We start from the raw sequence: 17,525 nt of genomic DNA, 5'->3' as shown, positions 1-17,525 counted from the left end.
TAGTCTTCTTTGTGTTACTGGGAAAAATACTTCAGTGTGATTGTAGTTCTGCTAATTAGGCGCTCATCCTGTTCTGAAGTCTGATTTACAAAAGTGATGAACAGTGATATCAGTAGAAATTAGTCTTTGAGTACTGAAGTTTTAGAAAGTATTTTATAAATGCTCTACTTCCAAGCTAACAGGTCCTTGACATTTTAGATATGTACTCATTTAGTAGACAGTTTTGAACTAACCTTTCCAGGTTTTGTTTACGAATAAGTGCATCAGGTGATATTATCCTCTTTACCTCAGTGAGGGCTGAGAAGAATTCTAAGGAATTGTAAAAGTAAACAGTGAACCATTTTTCTGCTGTGTACAGAGTGTGACAAGAAATGAACAGTCCAGAGCTGTACTTGAAGAGTTTGGAGTTCATCAAGTTCCAAGACTGACATACAGGGACAGACACGATACTGAAAGCTTTTCAGCTTCTGAGTGTGTTCGTCAAATGCATTAAAATGAAATATTTTGTAAAAGGCATTTTACGTAGTAAATATATGTGGCTGTGTAAGAGTATGCTGCAATGAATGTTAAACAAAAGCAACCCCAAGTTGCACAAGGGGTTTAATTTTTTTTGCTTTCATTTTTGATGCCACATTTAAATTTTGAATGATGCTTTTATGTGTTTGTAGATTTCAGTTATTTCTTTTGCTTCTTTTCACAATTGGAAGACTTCAAAACTTTGGACTGAAGATGAAGCTGTCACACAAAATCATTTTATTAATTAAGATTTTTGAATTTAGCAGCTGTGTTGTTTCAGGGTAAGCTTGAAGAAAATTCAACTCTTACTTATTTCAGCTATAACTATCATAAGTTATAGAAAGAAAAAGAAAAGAAAAAGAGGACTGTATTGGAATATGAAGGTATTGGTGATCATGGAATGTTTCAGTTGTAGGGCAGGAATGAATACTTACATATATATTGCATTGCATAATTTAGACAGAGGGCTTTGATCTTGTTCTTTTTCTTGATCTTACTTTTGAAGAAATTTATATTAAAAAAAAAAAAAGAAGAAAAGATAGAATCCTTTATCGTTTTGAAAGCAGCTTTCCAGAAATGATGCATTACTCACAATGCACCAAATAGAGCTCACCAAATCAAAGATATATGGCATACCTTTTTTTTCCAGCTTTGTGTATTTCTTTTAAATTTATTTTTAACATGTGATGTCTCCAGGACAATTCCTACTGTCTCGTGAAGGAGAGGCAGGTGTAAATCTTGCTGGATTCCTTCCTAGAAATAAGGATTTCTATGTGAAGACCTCTGGATGTAATATTTATTTGAAAATATATTAAGAACAACAGGTCAACCTGTTTAATGAAAGAAGGAAGCAGTGCTGAGCAATGTGCTGAACAACACACATGTGAGATCCTTGGAGTCTTGGACTGTGTGACAAAGCTTCACCAGTACAGATAAGGTTGCTGGGGTGTTGAAAATTAATAGAGATGTAGCTGGTGTAGCTGGAGTGACAGAATCCCTGTCATGCATGCAGCAAAACGCCATAGGAGGAAATCTGTATGTCAGTTCACTTTAGGTTGTTCGCAGAAGTAATCAAAGTATTTTGGCAGAAAACCTCTTCCTATCAGCATACTTTCATTTTTGAGGACTCTTCCAGCACAATTTGCTGGTATCCCTATGATAGCTAAGTCTGCTTGTGGCAGATGAGCTTGGAATCAGAATTTAAAACCAATGCAATCAATAATTATTGAAAACTTATCTTCCTATTCCTTATTTTAAAAAATTACCAATTGTGGATTTTTTCAATCTGTGAATTTAGTCATTAGAGAATAATTTTGCTGCTTCTGACAGCTTGTGACTGACACTTCGTGGGAATGAAAAAAGGTATTTTTTATACTTAAGAGTAAGCTCTTTGTTCTCATATTTTTAGGCCTATCACTTGATTAAAAGTTTGTGTCATTACGCTTCCTATCATTTTGGTGCTGCTTATTTACAACTGAGAAAAATGGCAGATGTTGAGGAAGCTTTCCAGTGGAAGCAGAAAAATAAAATGTACTAACTGGGTGGTGATTCTCCCTCACATGACCAGAAGGAAAACAAACTGTTTGGCTTTTGGCTGTGCTTGCTACTAAACACCCTGTCATAGTGTGTGAGGTGAGTCACGACCTGTTTATTTATAGCTGTGGCCAATCAAAGCTGACCGCTCAAACTTCATTCAAGACCAGCAGGCACTTAGGATGTCTTGTAAACATTTGCTCTCTGAGCAAGGAGCATTCTTCCTGGCAGAGAGCAGGACAGGTGCTCAGGTGGTGGCTCCTAAAACACAAAACAGAATAGAAGATTGTGGCCTGGATTATCTAGATTGGTAGAAAGAAAGAGAGAATTCCTTTTTACATCTGAAATGCCAGACAGTGAGGATCTGGGACAAGATGACAGGTACTGTACCTTGCTTGTGATGTTCTCGTGCAGAGCAGTAAGGACTGAGGCTTCACGTAATTAATCTGTGTGCACTCCCGGGTGCTCAGCTTGAGATCAGTTTTCTCTGCCTTGTAACAGGTCATCTGCTTCTTGAGGGTTTTGCCTTTAAAGCTAACATAAGGCTTCTTAGGAGAGAAATAAGAGTCTTAATGTCTGCCTAGAGGTTAAATTGTATAGCTCTTAGGTATTTGTTAAACTAAAGCTGTAGGGAAGAAAATACTGGGTGGTTCCTACCTAGTCACTTTTCGCAACCATGGGACAACTTACAAGCCTCAAAATGTCAGGCACAGAAATAGTTTAGTTGGAGCCAGGCTACTGACAGAACTGTAACTCATTTCTGTGAGATAGGGCACTGTGTCCCTTTCCCTGTCTTTCTGAAGTTTAGCTTTTAACTTACTTAGCTTTATAAAACCAATGGTCAGGACAAGAAAAAAGTAGTTGGATCTAAAACTTGATAACAATTTAACAAATACTGTTTTCTCAAATACGATCCGGCACATTCCTATGAAATAAACGCACTAAATAAATTTAGCTAAATAGATTTTAAAATATGTATTTTAGAAGTTGATGTTATTGATGTTTGGCTAGGACAGAGTTTATAATCTGTGTCTTAAAGTCCACGTGGTTTTTCCATAGTCTGGGTGCTAATCAAAATGTTAGCTCTAAAATGGTGTTAATGAAATGCTTGATATTGCAAAAAAGTATTTTTGTCATGTATGTAGAATAGAATTTATAGAAGTTAGTTAACAAAATGTCAGAATATAGAGGCAAATTTAAGGAATTACAAGGATGGAAAATGAGCATTTCATTATGGCTTTGGATTTGATTTCTTCTAGTTAAATTTAAATATGAACATTTATGTGGATGTTTTTCTAGTATGTGTGTCAATGTGAGATGAAATACAGGAGACACCTCTGGTTGTGTGTTGTAGAGCAGCATACTCAGGCACAGCCACCTGACTGGGTGAGTGTGGGTGAATGGATCCCCAGGGGTGTAACTGTGTCTCTGCAGGGGTGGGGTCACCTACGCATTTCCGTTTGCGGGGATATCTAAGTTGTGCCCTATATATGACATAGATTAAAATTAACTGTAGTAGCAGGTAGTATTTTTTCTTTTCTTTTAAGGAAATGTTGAACTCATGACTGGTAATCATCAAAGTGTTAATTGCAGTTCTTTAAAAAATGTTTAGCAACATCTCCAGTTTGTTCAGTTGTATATCTTTCGATAAAGGAAACAGGAATATGTGTGAGACATTAAAAAAGGAGGTTTCAGCTTTCTAATAATATCTAACTTATTTTGTTCACAATTCTTTCTCTATAAAGGCTTGTAGCAAGCTTTGGCAGTTAAACAGAAGTAAAACTAGGCCTAAAACCTAAGACCTCTTTTTCTTTCAAAGTTGTTGGGGTTTTTGTTTTGTTTTTGAAACAAAAACTATGAACTTTTCTAGAGCAGTAACCTGAAAAAGAATGATAACAGGGCCTGCTCTGCCCATTTATAATTTTTGAAGCTACCATTAAATTAATTGACCCCGATCCTATTCCCTCATCCTTTTGTGTCTTTCCTAATGAGCAAAAAGGTTTGAGAAAAGAGTTTAATCAGAAGGTTCCGATTTTTGTCTGAAATTAATTTGCCTTTTTGTCTTGGTCATAACAAATAGGATATAACCAGAGGGCATTCCTACAGAAGTGCTAATGAGATGTAGTGGAAGTCAGAATATTTTGGTCCAAGTTAAACAGGAGGGAATGGAAGGAGGAGCTATGGGAACTCTACTGGAACACTATAGGAACTGTACTGGAGCAATTAATCTTAGAATTGCAAAAGAAGAAATAGTAATGTAAATGTACAGATAATGAGGTAATTTTAAGGGTACACTGAATCAAAGCTGAGGCTTTATATACTGTAAAAACAGCAGTGGTATTTTTGTAGAAGATGCAGAATGGGCTTTGTTCCCAGATTGGTTTCAGCACACTGCACTACTTGTAGCTCCTTCTTAGATGCAAATACTTCTTATATGCTCTCTCCTCTTGAGTTCATGTCCTGCTTCAGAAAATATGTAGTATTGTGTCACAAGTGTATTTCACGAACATAGTTACATCAGAGTTAAATATGTGGCATTGGTCAATAGTCTGTTAGTCATACTGTGAATTTCAATGAACAGTAAGCAAAGAAACAGAGGCACAAATACTTCCTAGTAAGGCTAGTAAAAAAGGTAGGGATTGTGAAGATTAGGTACCCACTCATATCTTCTGTTTTGTTTTGTCATATGATCCTGGGTGGTAACAGATGAAGAGCAGTGAGGAAATACGAGGCCGAAGATAGAGGATTGAAAACAATTTAGCATAAGGAGGTATTTTCCCCCAGTAACTCTTTATCATCAGGTCCCCTATAGTTTTAGTTTAAGATGGTATAGTGTATTTTTTAAAAAAAATTGACAACTCATGAGGAATGATGGTCAAGAATGTATAAAAGACACTGTGAATAATCAGTCCTGAAGTGGTGGAAGCACATGGCTTTAGGTGCTTCAGAGAGATACCAACATCATAACAATGTCTGTTGTTCTAATTGCCCTCACCTGCCTATTATTGAAAAGGATGGTGGCCAGAACCTTTTATGACTTGAATTAAAATGGGAGAGAAAGCTACATTCTTTTGGACCAGTTGATTTTGAACTACAGTTTTATAGTGCATGACCTTTCCCAGCATCTGCTTGGGCTTAGAAAAATGAAGATCCAGTTTAAAGTCAAATCTGCATGTTATTTATTTACTCAAAGCATGTTAATTTGTAGAATTATAGAATAATATTTGCTTCTTCTGCTAGTATTAGTTAATAAAATCTAAAGTATTTTATTTTCTTTTGTGATTGAATTCTCTGCATAAATGGAGGGAACAAGTTGTTAGCTCATGCCAGGAACTCTCATTAATACAGTATTTCCTCAGAGTAAGGAATAACCTACTCCTACAAAGTACATTAAAATCCTTTGAAAAGAGTCAAAATGAGGTTTTGCACAGAAAGAGTTAAAGCCATCTTGTGATGTTACACAGAAAGTCGGTTTTATGTTTTTGCAGGTTAAAAGTATTCTTTGGCACTTGAAAATCCATTTTTCCTTTTTTGTACAGCTGCCCTGCAACTCAGAGAATGCTCAGCTCATCCTCCTTAGCTGCTTGACTTTGAAAGGCCTTGAACTTGGAGTATCCCAACTGAAGAATGAGGAGGCTGTGAAGGAGGAAAATTAATTGATTTTGTGAAAAATGGTTAACAGAGTTGTCTTTGCAGGAGAAAAATAAATCCCAAAGAATTGCTTCCAACAGCTGGGCAGATCTGTTTAAAGTTCTGCAAATGGAACTCTATATTCCTGTTGATTAGGAAGGCATTTCCTTACTTTTCTGAACAAAAATAATGCAATAAAAATGTCTTTTTTATGTAACCAGTTTCTATTACAAGCTAGAAGCTGACCGAGAAGATCCCAGTGCTTGTACTGTCTTGGTAAAAAGACAACAGCACATAGTAATAGCACTGTAGTCTTTGCTAAACAGAAAGCAAGTCTATAATAGTATTTACATGTCAGTCAAACACTCAGTTTTCATGCAAAGAGATGCTTTAAAAATTGACTAAATCATGAGTTTGGACTAATAGCACTTGACTATCAAATCACATTTTGAATGACCTCAAACTGAGGTAGTAGCTGGTGTTCTTCTCGGGGGAGCTGGACAGGAGTACTTCAAAGGAAGAGTTTCCCTTGAGAGCTGACCTACCAATTTGCTTACGAGAGTCTCTCTAGAGGAGCTGGACAATAAAATGCCCCAAATTTAGTTAGAGTATTTTGGTTGGTTTAGCAGGATATTCAGCAAAAGGTGACAATATTTAACATGCTATGTTGAGGAACTTGTGTACTGGAATTGCCTTCAAAAAAGCTGAAACTAACCAGTTTGAGTTTGGTCTGCTAAAGAAAGATGGTGCAGCTCCTTCTTAAGACTTATGAGATGACTGATGTTATACCTGAATAGAAGAGATGAACACATTCCCTACAAAATACAGTCCTGGTAGTAATGGGTCATTTTCTATTTTTTTTTTTGTTTTTTAAGCAATCTGTTGGAAAAGATGAGTTCCCCTATCTCTTTGCAGAACACTTCAGTGGATTTTTATAAGAATGGGATTGCTTTCATTTTCAGAAAAGTTTGTTCTTGACTGGTAATATAAGCAGTAGAACCACCTTCATTGATAGGATTGCTGATTGTCTAGCAGCACACCAGTGGTAAAATGTTCCCATGTCAGTTGAAGAAAAGAAAATATCATTATGACTTTAGTTCAGCACACCATGCAGGAAGTATATAGTCAGGGATGAAAGGTTGCTTATATTATGTTTTGTTAAAAGTCAAGTATCCTGACTGGTCTGCTGTGCAGTCTGTTGAAAAAGGCACATCCAGCCTTATCAAATGCTGATGATTTAACCATATTTCTTGTACAGTAATATTACCAAAAAAATCTTCTTGGTCAGGATATACAAAGGACGTGCATGTTACTGAAAGCTGTGAAATAACATCTGTGTTTCAGCTTTTTATTCCACATCTTCCCCTGAAAAAAAACCAGTAACAGTGAATTGGACTGACTCACTGTTAATAAAAAGCACAAAACTGAAGTGTTAGATAATAAGGTCAGGAGAAAATACTTTAAAAGCTTGAGAAGCAATGTTGCACAGTATTAACAATTACTTGAGATGTTACAAATAATGTATTTGAACTACAGGAGATATGATAATTAGAAGATATTTCTTAACTGGGAAATTTGTTAGCTGCTCTTTGAGGTTGATACTGCATTCTCCGGCTTTAATTTAAAAACAAGATCTGTGTGTATATCTTAGAGATTCCAAGTGTGTCCAAGCCTCAACACTGAAGGGATGGTCAATTGTGATCAGTTAAAGGATGTTTGCCATAGCACTACACATTGCTGAGCCTAAATTTGTACAGCACCTGCAGATTAGCAATGGGAAATAAAATGCATATGGATATCTACAAACTGGAGAGATTTCTATTAGAAAAGCTTGATAGAGTTTGTAGCAAGAAGGTTGTAGATGAAGGTTCTTCCTGAAGTCTGAGAACAGTTGTATTTGTGGATGCTTCCTGTATTGCTTTTTCTTTCAGTGACACAGCATCCTTTTGTAGAAGTCTTTGAAGCAAGCAGGATTTTACATGGTCCCCCAGTGATTCATTTAAATTGCAGGTCTTGTTGACTAGGTCATAGCCACATGACACAAATATAATTATTTTAGTATATTTAACGATTGCATAGGATCCAAAAGTGGCACAGGATAGAGCACGGTTCTCTATAATCACCTTTAAAATTAGCCACGTAAGTCATTGAGATGCTATGCTGTGAGTTCAGTGGTGCTGGCCATTCTGTCTTTCCACATAGTGCACATAACATCCACAAATTTGTTACATTGTGTTTCAGTAAGGCTAATCAATAGTGCATTGTTTTCTACTACACAACTCAGTAGTTGATTTTAGACAGTTTGCTATTTGCACTTTAACACACTTATCTGTAAAATGTGCTTTTTACACTATTTTATGTTTTGGAGAGGATAACTGCATTATTATGATCACTTCCCTCTGCAGTGAGGTGATTTCTTTCCTCATAGCAGAGACCTGTTGAAGCTCTGAAAAGGTAAACCTGCTTGATTGGGTTTTGCTAACAGTTTATACTTTGGATTTCATTTGGTTAAATTTCATACTGAACTCCTGGTTGCCTGTTTGTCCTTAGGTATCCAGTTCCCTTAAGTAACACCATTCTGTAAGTTCTAGATACACTTTTTAAAAAGCTACAAAATAGCCATATTACCTATTACTAGATTTATATATCTTTGGGAATGTAACTTTCAGCTCTTCCGCCTTGACTAATACGTTCTAAGTTACCCTTAAAATTACAGTCTGTACCGGCTTCTCAAGCATGTGTGGTTACAGTTGGGAAATCAAGAGGGTTTAGAAGCTCTATAATTACTAACTCTGTGTTTATGTAGGTGCAGTCCTTCAGCTCCAGCCCATCACGGTGTACTCTGTCACTGCTGCAGTTCTGAGTAGCATATCTACAGGAGATACATATAAAACTGTATACACGTAATTTAAAAAAATCCAGCACATCACGAAAAGATCTTTAAAGCAGTAACATGAGATCTGCTGACCTTTCTGAGAGAAGTGTGATGGGGCTTTGCTTGAACAGATGTCCAGATATAAAATGAGAACATGACACCATCAGTCATTTTTAGAGAATGTAACGCCACTGACTGTTCTGGCCAGAGTTTGTGACTGTGATTGGTGGAAGCGTCTGGGCAGGAGTGTGTTTTGGGTAGGCTTTTTTGCAACTACCAGGCAACAGTGTGTGTATTTGCTCAGTTGTAGAAATGAGGCCATAGGCAGTCAGAAAGATATGAGTAATTTATTTTCTTTCTGAACACCCTCAGTCTTACTGACAGTAGTTTTAGAATGGAAGTGTAGCACTTCATATGAAACTCAGGATAAGTGATGGGACATAAAACTTTCTTCTGTCTAAGTTGTGCACAAAAGCCTTTAAGGTGTTCAGGGACAGCTGACTGCTTATATCCCAAAAGGAGCACCTGGACAGGAGTACCAAAAGCTGTTTTGGCAGGAAATATAGGGTTCACATTTAAGTCATTTATTAGGGTACTGTAAGTTAACTCCACTAATATACAGGGGCATGACATAACCTCTCTATCTTTGCATACACACCACCATATGTTGTACAGACAGTTATATGATGGACCTCCTTTCTTTCTCACTCTCCCTTCACCAAGATCTCTGTTGCTTTCCCCTTGTTTGAACCCTCTGGTCTCCGGGTAGCACTGCCGTTCAAGTGGGCTCTGGGAAAGATGTCACCAGGGCTGGTAGTTGTTGAGAGATGTGAACAAGAAGAGGTAGCACATGCATCTGATTGTCGCATTGAAGATCAGCAAGCTGACTTTCTTACACCACTAATTGCATAAGAACAGAATAAGGCTTCAGAATAGTCCCTGGCGTTCCCTGCAAATTAGAAAACTGTGGCTATAGTAGAACTGACAAAGATGTCTTCTGATTTCTTGTGGCTTACAAAAAACTGCCAAGTATTCTTTTGTGGAGCTCAGTTGAGGGTTTGCAGTATTTTTAAGCAAACTTCACTGGTACCATCCAATCTTCTTACTTGTCTTCTTGTCAATGCACTACATGTGGACTACAGAACCAAAACATGTAGGGTTTTAGTTTAAATTTAATCTGAATTTCAGCTCATACTTTCAACACCTTGGCTAAAGAAAGCATTACTAACAACCAAGCAACTCCAGAATACTTTCTGTACAAATGTGCCATTTTTCTGCATAATTTGTGTTTTTATTTTGAATTGTTACTAGTTATCCCACTGTGCCTTATTACACCTTCTCCTCTCTAATCTATATTGTCTTTATATTAGTGGTTAGCATATATGAAAATAGTTTGCATTATTTTTGTAGTTTATGCTTTCATCTTCCCCCCCTTGGTTTTTGCTATTAACTTAAAATTAGTAAAATTACTATCTACAAATGTCCTAAACATTTCAAAGCTCTGATTTGATAGTAGGCATCAGGCTTATCTGGTTTTGCTCTGTGCTTCCCCTAAGCTTAACTTCGATCGTCAACCATTTTAAATAAAGGGTAGGAGTAAAAACCTGTAAAAGGATTTTGTAATTCAGAATACTGTCATAATAAGTTTTCAACACTGGAATAAACAGGCAACTCTTGAAATACTGATTAATGGTGCAGAATGGTTTACAAAAACTGGAAGCAGTGCTTCTTTAAGGGGAGTAGCCTATCCTATAATAAAAATTGCAGTTCCTGTAAGACAAAACCCTTGTATGCTACTTTTCTCAAGCAACTAAGTGTCAGAGATGATGGAAATTGAAATCTCTGTTGTGGATGGGACACAGATCTAAAGTTCTGTGTAACTGTGCTGATCCCTCTAGCTGGTTTCCTGCAGTGATCTCCATGAGTTCCTTTATGGTTTTATTTACATCCTCTGTCAGGTAAATACTTGCATGCAGTGCCATGCATGGCTGGGAAATTGCAAAAGTCACCTAGTCCAAGACATGGGGATGTCACCCTATGTATTTGAGGTACACTATTTTAAATAGTTCACTGTTGATTCTCAAAATGGGGAAAAAAATCTTTCACCCTGAATGTGTTGTAATGTAAGAAGAAATCACACCACTGCAGCGCAATAAATACTAAAATAAAGTCAGGAGTTAGATACTGATTTGAGTTTTGGACTTGAATGAGTTTTACCCCGTGTTTGAAATAGCAGTTTTTCTGTAGGTCACGGTGCCCTGGGCAGTGATGCTGTGACCGCCCTGCACTGCTCCTGTCCCGTGTGATGAAGATCCCTGCGCTGGTCCTGGCGCTGCTGTGTCACCACCTGGTGGCGAACCGAATACAGCCATGAGAAGGGGAAAGGGGCTCCGTGGGTGTGTAACTAGGCATTTTTGACTGAAATTGTTCTGACTTTTTACAAAAATAAGGCTGCGGAGATTGTGCATCTGATAGGAGTTGGCAGTTTGATCTGACAGTCTGTGAGTGTGGTGTTATTGCTGCACCAACAATTGTATAGCTGTTTTTTCCATAATTTAGATTTTGATTTATGTTGTAATTCAATCCACCCATGACAGAATGTTTACTTTTAAGGCAGTGATGCACAGGACGTGTAATGGGTTATGTATCCCATAAAATAGCTGGGGTAGTTCATGGCTGACTTGCATTCACTGGAATTGAAGCTGTGTGTACTCAGCAGTACATTATGCAAAAGACAGCTGGTGTAGAATTTACTTCAGATTCTCAGTGTTTGCACAGTGGTTCATCCGTACTTTGTACCAGTTTGATTTGACACTGACTGGCCCGTCTGTGTTTTTCTTCTCATTTGTTGTTTCATAAACATCTTCGTTGTAGTTGTTTTGTCTACTCCACAAAGGTATATACAATGTGACCATTTAAACTGGGTATTGTCTAAACTTATCAGCCCCAAATATGATAGATACATATGCTTTCCAATGGGTTTCAGCAAATTCTTCAGTACAGTTTTTGGGGAGGGGGGAGTGTTATTTTATTGAAAGTACTGAACAGTCATAAGATAAGCTTTAGAAACAGTCCTTTCAATAAAATAGAAAAATTAAAATTCAGTAAGGAACTGAATCAAGACTTCAAGAGCAATTTTTTCTTCTAGGTTGGATAACAATGTCATCATGATAGTTTGCAGAGCAAAACAAAAAATAGAAAAGAAAAAGCAGAAGGATTATACGCATGAAAGGAAATGTGTTAATATGTATGGCCATTCTTTGGCAATGAAAATACTATGGTATTTTTTTTAAAGAAAAAATAATATTAAAAAACAAGTTTGGGGTTCATTTGCTTTATTTAGATGACAGCCCCTTGAACTCAGTGTCTTTATATGGCCATGATGAATAAGCAGTCATTTCTTTGGTAATTGCTTGTATGGAGATTCAGAATTGCTACTACTGAACAGATTATATTTTTTTAGTTTGAAAAGGTCAAATTAGCCTTATATAAAATATGTTTAAACAAGCACAGGTGTCTCTAGCATAGCAGCAACCATTGGATTCCCAGAGGCTATGGCTTTACAACATGGTGTTTTCAACCAGTTTCAACTTTCATATGAGCTGTAAACAAAGTTGGGTATTTTTGTTTGTTTTACTCAGCTGGAAAGTCATCGATTCCAGGCAAGACTACAGACCCAGAATAAATCAGTGCATTTCAGAAACACTGATGAATTTATTTGTATTTCTTCAAGAAATGTCCCACTTCAAGGAACAAAACCCTGGCAAGGTAAGCACTCCCAAGTGAGATTAACAGTTCTATATGGTTTAATAAAAAGATGAGATAAATTTTAAAAAAACAAGCAAGCCAGCAAGCAGAAAAATTGAAAAATAAAATGCACATTCTGATACATTAAGTCATGAGTTTCTGCTAACTTTTTTGTGCTGTGGAGAACATGGGTAGGGAGTCAGTGAGAAAAGCTGTTCACAGTAAAGTTTATAGCAGTACAGTCCTTTCCCGTGCAGCTGTTGGAACTTCACCAGTTATTCCATGGACTTTTTAAAGGAAATTTAAAACATAACAATTTAATAAAAACTTTAAAAAGAAAAAAGTCATATAGGCATGTACTTGAACATAAACTTTTTTTTTCCCCCTCAAATAACTGTAGTCTTCAGGAATAGCTGCACAAGTATTTAATGTAAGAAGAGAGTTCCTCATATTTTATTGTGATAACTTTTCTTCTATACACTTATAATTGGTGGTTTTCCTTTTTTTTTACTGGAAAGACTGAGCTGGAGAACCCAGTTCATGAAGAGGCAAGCAAGAATAAGGTTTTTTCCTTCCAACTTGGAATAATATCATTATTTAGTTCTAGTCAAAAGTGAAGCAGATTTTTTTTCCCCAAAGAATAATATAAATAATGTAGAAGTATATTATGGCAATAGTAGATTTCATTTTTATATTTGTATTGCTAAATACAAGTTAAAAGGAGATTAGGAGGCTTTTTCTCCTCTTTTAATCTTGGTTAATTTTACTGCAAAATCTTCCCTGAAAATATGCCATTCAGAATTAGCAAACAGAATGTATGTAGTACCACACTCAAATATTAGCAGTTTAGACTGAAAATACAGATGAGCAACAGAATCAAATATCTTTAAAAAATGAATAAATTATACAAAGAGGAGTTATATGTTTGGACAATAAATAAATAAATATACTTAAAAGTATATAAATAGTATAGAAATAAATATACTTTGGACAATAAATGTACTTAAAAGAATTATGTATATAATGAAGTAAGGAAATGCAGTATCAGTATACACAATCCCATAATTCTGTCATGTGGTAACATGACACAGTAACTGTATGTTAAGGTATATCTAATATGGGTTTAGAAAAGCTAATTTTGACAGCATGTTTTCCCTTCTTTTTCCTGACCTCATTCTCTAAGTCATGTCATTATTTTACTGCTATAATTAGAAGCAAATTAGGCAGTGATGCTGTGTGCAGAATTTTTCTGAAATAACCATTTTATTGCAGTTTAGCTCCAAAAGCAAATAGATTCTATCTGTAAACTTCCAACAGATCAATTCTGTACTCAGCATTGTGCAGTTGTGAAAGATGCACTGTATGTCTCAGTCACCACAAAGACCAAATCTTGAATTTTATATTGAAAATTCAGCTCAGTCTTGTCATTGACAGGGATGCTAGAGTAGCCAACAGGCATCAAGAGAATGCTTGCCAGCATATGAGAGAACAGTTTCACGAAGTAACACAACAGGGGAGAGAACTGTAGCTATAGGAAGGATGTTTTGCTTTTGTAAGCATGCAGTAAGTATGTATTGTAATATTGCAATTAGTGAGTTGTTTTTCCTGCATATAAACTGTTCAGTCTTTCTTTTTCTAATGAGGGTGAAGTAATTTCTGGTGATTTTAGCAATAACCATGAACTTGTTAAACCTTCACAGTAAATGAATAAAAATAGCATATTTTTACCAGAAGCGTTAAAAGTATTTCCCAGTTTAAAATGAAAATCTTTGATTTTGCACTGAATTCTAGTTATGATTTAGCATGCAACATTTTTCTTTTTAACAAAATAATCTAAACAGTTAAATACTGAAAGTGTTAATGGTCAATTTTAATGTTTTTACCAGTTTTGCCTACTAGTCTGCAGCATATGTACATTTTTCACTGTCTTGGGAAGTTACATTCCTGGAGTTGTCCTCTCCTATGTCTTGTGTAAGTATAGTCTCTTTTTCAGTCATGATTTGTGTATGTGGTTTCTTCATTATTTGATCTCTATATAGGAAGTATTTATTTATTTATATCTATTTACACACACATACAAGTTTCCAGAAAACACCAATCTCTGTGGGACAGGATGCTGTCCAGAGGGACCTGGGCAGGCTTGAGAAGTGGGCCCATGGGAGCCTTATGAGGTTGAACAAGACCAAGTGCGAAGTGCTGCACTTGGGTCCAGGGCAGCTTCCAGTATCAGTGCAGGCTGAGGGATTAAGGGATTGAGAGCAGCCCTGCTGAGAAGGACTTGGGGGTGCTGGTGGTTGAGAGGCTGGACATGACCCAGCAATGTGCGCTTACAGCCCAGAAAGCCAGTTGTATCCTGGACTGCATCAAAAGCCGCGTGGCCAGCAGGTCAAGGGAGGAGATCTACTCCACTCTACTCTACTGTGCTCTGGTGAGGCTCTGTCTGGAGCCTGGAGTACTGCATCCAGTTCTGGGTTCCCCAGGACGAGAAAGACATGAACATGTTGGATCAAGTCCAAGGAGGCCACCAAGATAAGCAGAGGGCTGGAGCACTCTCCTGTGAAGACAGGCTGAGAGAATTGGGGTTGTTCAGCCTGGAGAAGAGAAGGCTTCAGGGAGACCTTTTTGTGGCCTTTCAGTTCTTAGAGGGGGCATCTAAGAAAGATGGGGACAAACATTTTAGCATGGCCTGTTTTATTAGGACAAGAGGTAATGGGTTTAAACTGGAAGACGGTCAATTTAGATTAGATATAAGTAAGAAACTTTTAACAATATTTTGTCACAAGGAAGTCAGCTTACTATTTTTTTCGGCGTGTTGATTCCGGCACAATGTTGCATAATCATGTTTTCTCAGGTCAAGATAACAAAATCAAGCTAAGTCAAGATGATGATAAATGATATAATGATCATAAATTGTACCTTACTGAAAATAAAAAAGATGTCAATTGATAGGAATGCAATGGTATTTTCTGTGATGAGTAAGAATGACTGTTGGAAACTGAATTTGACATTAACAGTTTGTCTGATATGGGCATTTCACAGTGCATTTTTATGTAAACTAATTGTATTATGTAAAATTAGTAGTTATCATATGCAGAGGCATTGTTTAAGCTTTATTAATTTCTTATACAGCGATATTTCAATGCAATTTTTCTCTGTCTTCATTTTTGTCACAGTATTGTGTGCCTTTTTGTGTCCCTTCCTTAAGTGCAATGAATTTGGACAGAAAGTGTACAGCAAAATTAAGGCTGTTCTGATGAAACTAGATTTTGGAATAGTGGAATATATCAACCAGAAGAAAAAAGAGAGATTTGGTGAGTAATTAATTATAGTCCCAAATAATGTATTTCTGTATGCAGAGAAAATTTTATTCACCTTGCAGACAGTTTGATTTGTCCTGAGAAGCCAGTTGTAAAGATATTTCTTGCTTTTAACCTTGGTACTGTTATTAGCTTTATAAGGGGTGACAGTGTATGTCAGACGTCTGGGTATGATAACAAAAATTACTATTTCATGGAAAGAAGCAAGGCAAGCTCTTCATACTTTATTAGATGTATTGGTTGTAATTTTCTGAAAAAACTTCTTGCTGTAAGCATGCAATGCTTGTAACTGTTTAGGTAAGGCAAACTTACCCAGGACAGAGACTCACTTAAGGGTCTCAAAATAAGTGCATAACAGAATTTTCAATAAGAGACAAAACTCTCTTCTGGTATCTTAATCCTCCTTGGTTTCTCTCCCCACAGCAGAAAGAATTTGTTTTCTTCCTCAAATACTCAAAAAGCATTTAAGAACTGCCATAGGATAGTAGCTACAAGTTAATAAAAATATTTAGGTGGAAAGGGGAGAAATCAATTTAAAACAAAATTTCAACTATCTCACCTGAAATTTTCCTAACATTGGAAACTTTCAGATTTTAAGCAATAAAGCTATTTCAAGAAAAATAGGTATCTGAACAGTATTATGTTTAGTTTGGTTTTTTGTGCACGTTTGATAATTAAACCTTTGTAATGTAGTCCATTACTTGCAGGTAGCCTACCCTTTCTAGTTAGTTTACATCTGCTTCTAAAACATGCATTTCTTGTAACCATTAACCATGCAATGTGCTGTTCCTAGACCCAATGAGAACTGCTGTCTGTCTTTTCCCCTTCTCTTATGTGTAATGCGGTAGTTGCCAGAAACAAGGAATAATGCATTGAAAATTTTCCTTCATGTATTATTTTATGCTGTTCAGTTTTTTTAAGTGAAACTGGCAGAGGAAGAGTTTAGACTTGTTTCATGAATTCCATAAGCCAGCACTGGGAAAATGATTGAGGTTAGATGCGTTCTTTCCTGCATCTTGCCCTGCAGTTTAATTTAATCCAGTCAGGGTCCCCTACCTTGCTTTGGCACTTGGGTTCACCACATAGGTTCACAAACCCTTGTGCTGGCACAAGAGAGGAAAAAGCAAGTTGCAGAAAGAAGCAACCAAGAATACTCTGACTGTGTGTTCTGTTTTATATCAGTTTAAAAGATTCTCAGACAGAGGAGGTGAGATTTGTGTCTCTGCTCATCTGCAAAGACCAACATTCTCCCAGACTTCAGAGGGTTCTTTGCATATGACTGTGAATGAGGGTAGCTGGGCACAAAGAAGAAGGGTTTAGTGGATGAAGATTACATGCAATTATCCAGAAAATTGCATGTTCTCATGTAGAAGTAATGTGGTGGGATAACTACACAGCCTGTTCTAGCAGTATGTTAACCTGTCCATTGTGCCAGCAGTGGAGTTTAAAAGATGGACATTTATTGCCAGGACAGGTAACATTATGGTGAGCAACAGACGCTCCTGAAGGAAGTACAGTGCAGGTAAAGAAATTTGTTGGAATGCGTTTCAGAGCAATGTTATCTCTCCTGCTTTGGCTGCTGCACAATGTCTTTTGATAAGCATCCAGTCTCAGTCAGCCTTGTTTCCCTCACCTGAGTAGCATAGTACGTTAAGGATGCACTGCGTCAGCAGGTGGGAGGTTATTGTGCTACACAAGCTGTGTGACAGAGAACACACACTGAACCTGGAAATCCATTGTCACGAGTAGGATAAAAAATATATTTTTTTTCTTTCAGAAACAGCAAAAACAAAACCCACAGAAGATGACAGTGAATTAGACATATCAGCTCTGTGTCCTAAGGTGACTTTTTTTCAGTCATCCCTGTCTTGCTTTTAAGATCAATATAGATAATGGGAGACTATCTA

General features: G+C 36.8%; 1 protein-coding gene across 3 annotated transcripts in view; it reads left to right on the top strand.

Annotated features, from left to right (window-relative positions):
- The window catches only part of RETREG1 (reticulophagy regulator 1), a 60,942-nt gene that overhangs the window by 38,654 nt on the left and 4,763 nt on the right, over positions 1–17,525 (top strand). For 2 of the 3 annotated variants that reach the window (XM_032712067.1, XM_032712076.1), the window contains 4 exons: positions 12,196–12,322; positions 14,188–14,272; positions 15,475–15,612; positions 17,396–17,460. In XM_032712067.1, the coding sequence (XP_032567958.1) occupies positions 12,196–12,322; positions 14,188–14,272; positions 15,475–15,612; positions 17,396–17,460 (415 nt within the window). Of the gene's footprint in view, positions 1–2,218; positions 2,431–12,195; positions 12,323–14,187; positions 14,273–15,474; positions 15,613–17,395; positions 17,461–17,525 lie in introns of those variants that run through there. The other variant, XM_032712085.1, reaches the window with a different exon arrangement.

Source organism: Chiroxiphia lanceolata, chromosome 1 (genome assembly GCF_009829145.1).
Source record: "Chiroxiphia lanceolata isolate bChiLan1 chromosome 1, bChiLan1.pri, whole genome shotgun sequence".
NCBI lineage: Eukaryota > Metazoa > Chordata > Aves > Passeriformes > Pipridae > Chiroxiphia > Chiroxiphia lanceolata.
The sequence above is the reverse complement of the archived record's forward strand: the minus strand, read 5'-3'. Positions and strand labels throughout refer to the sequence as shown.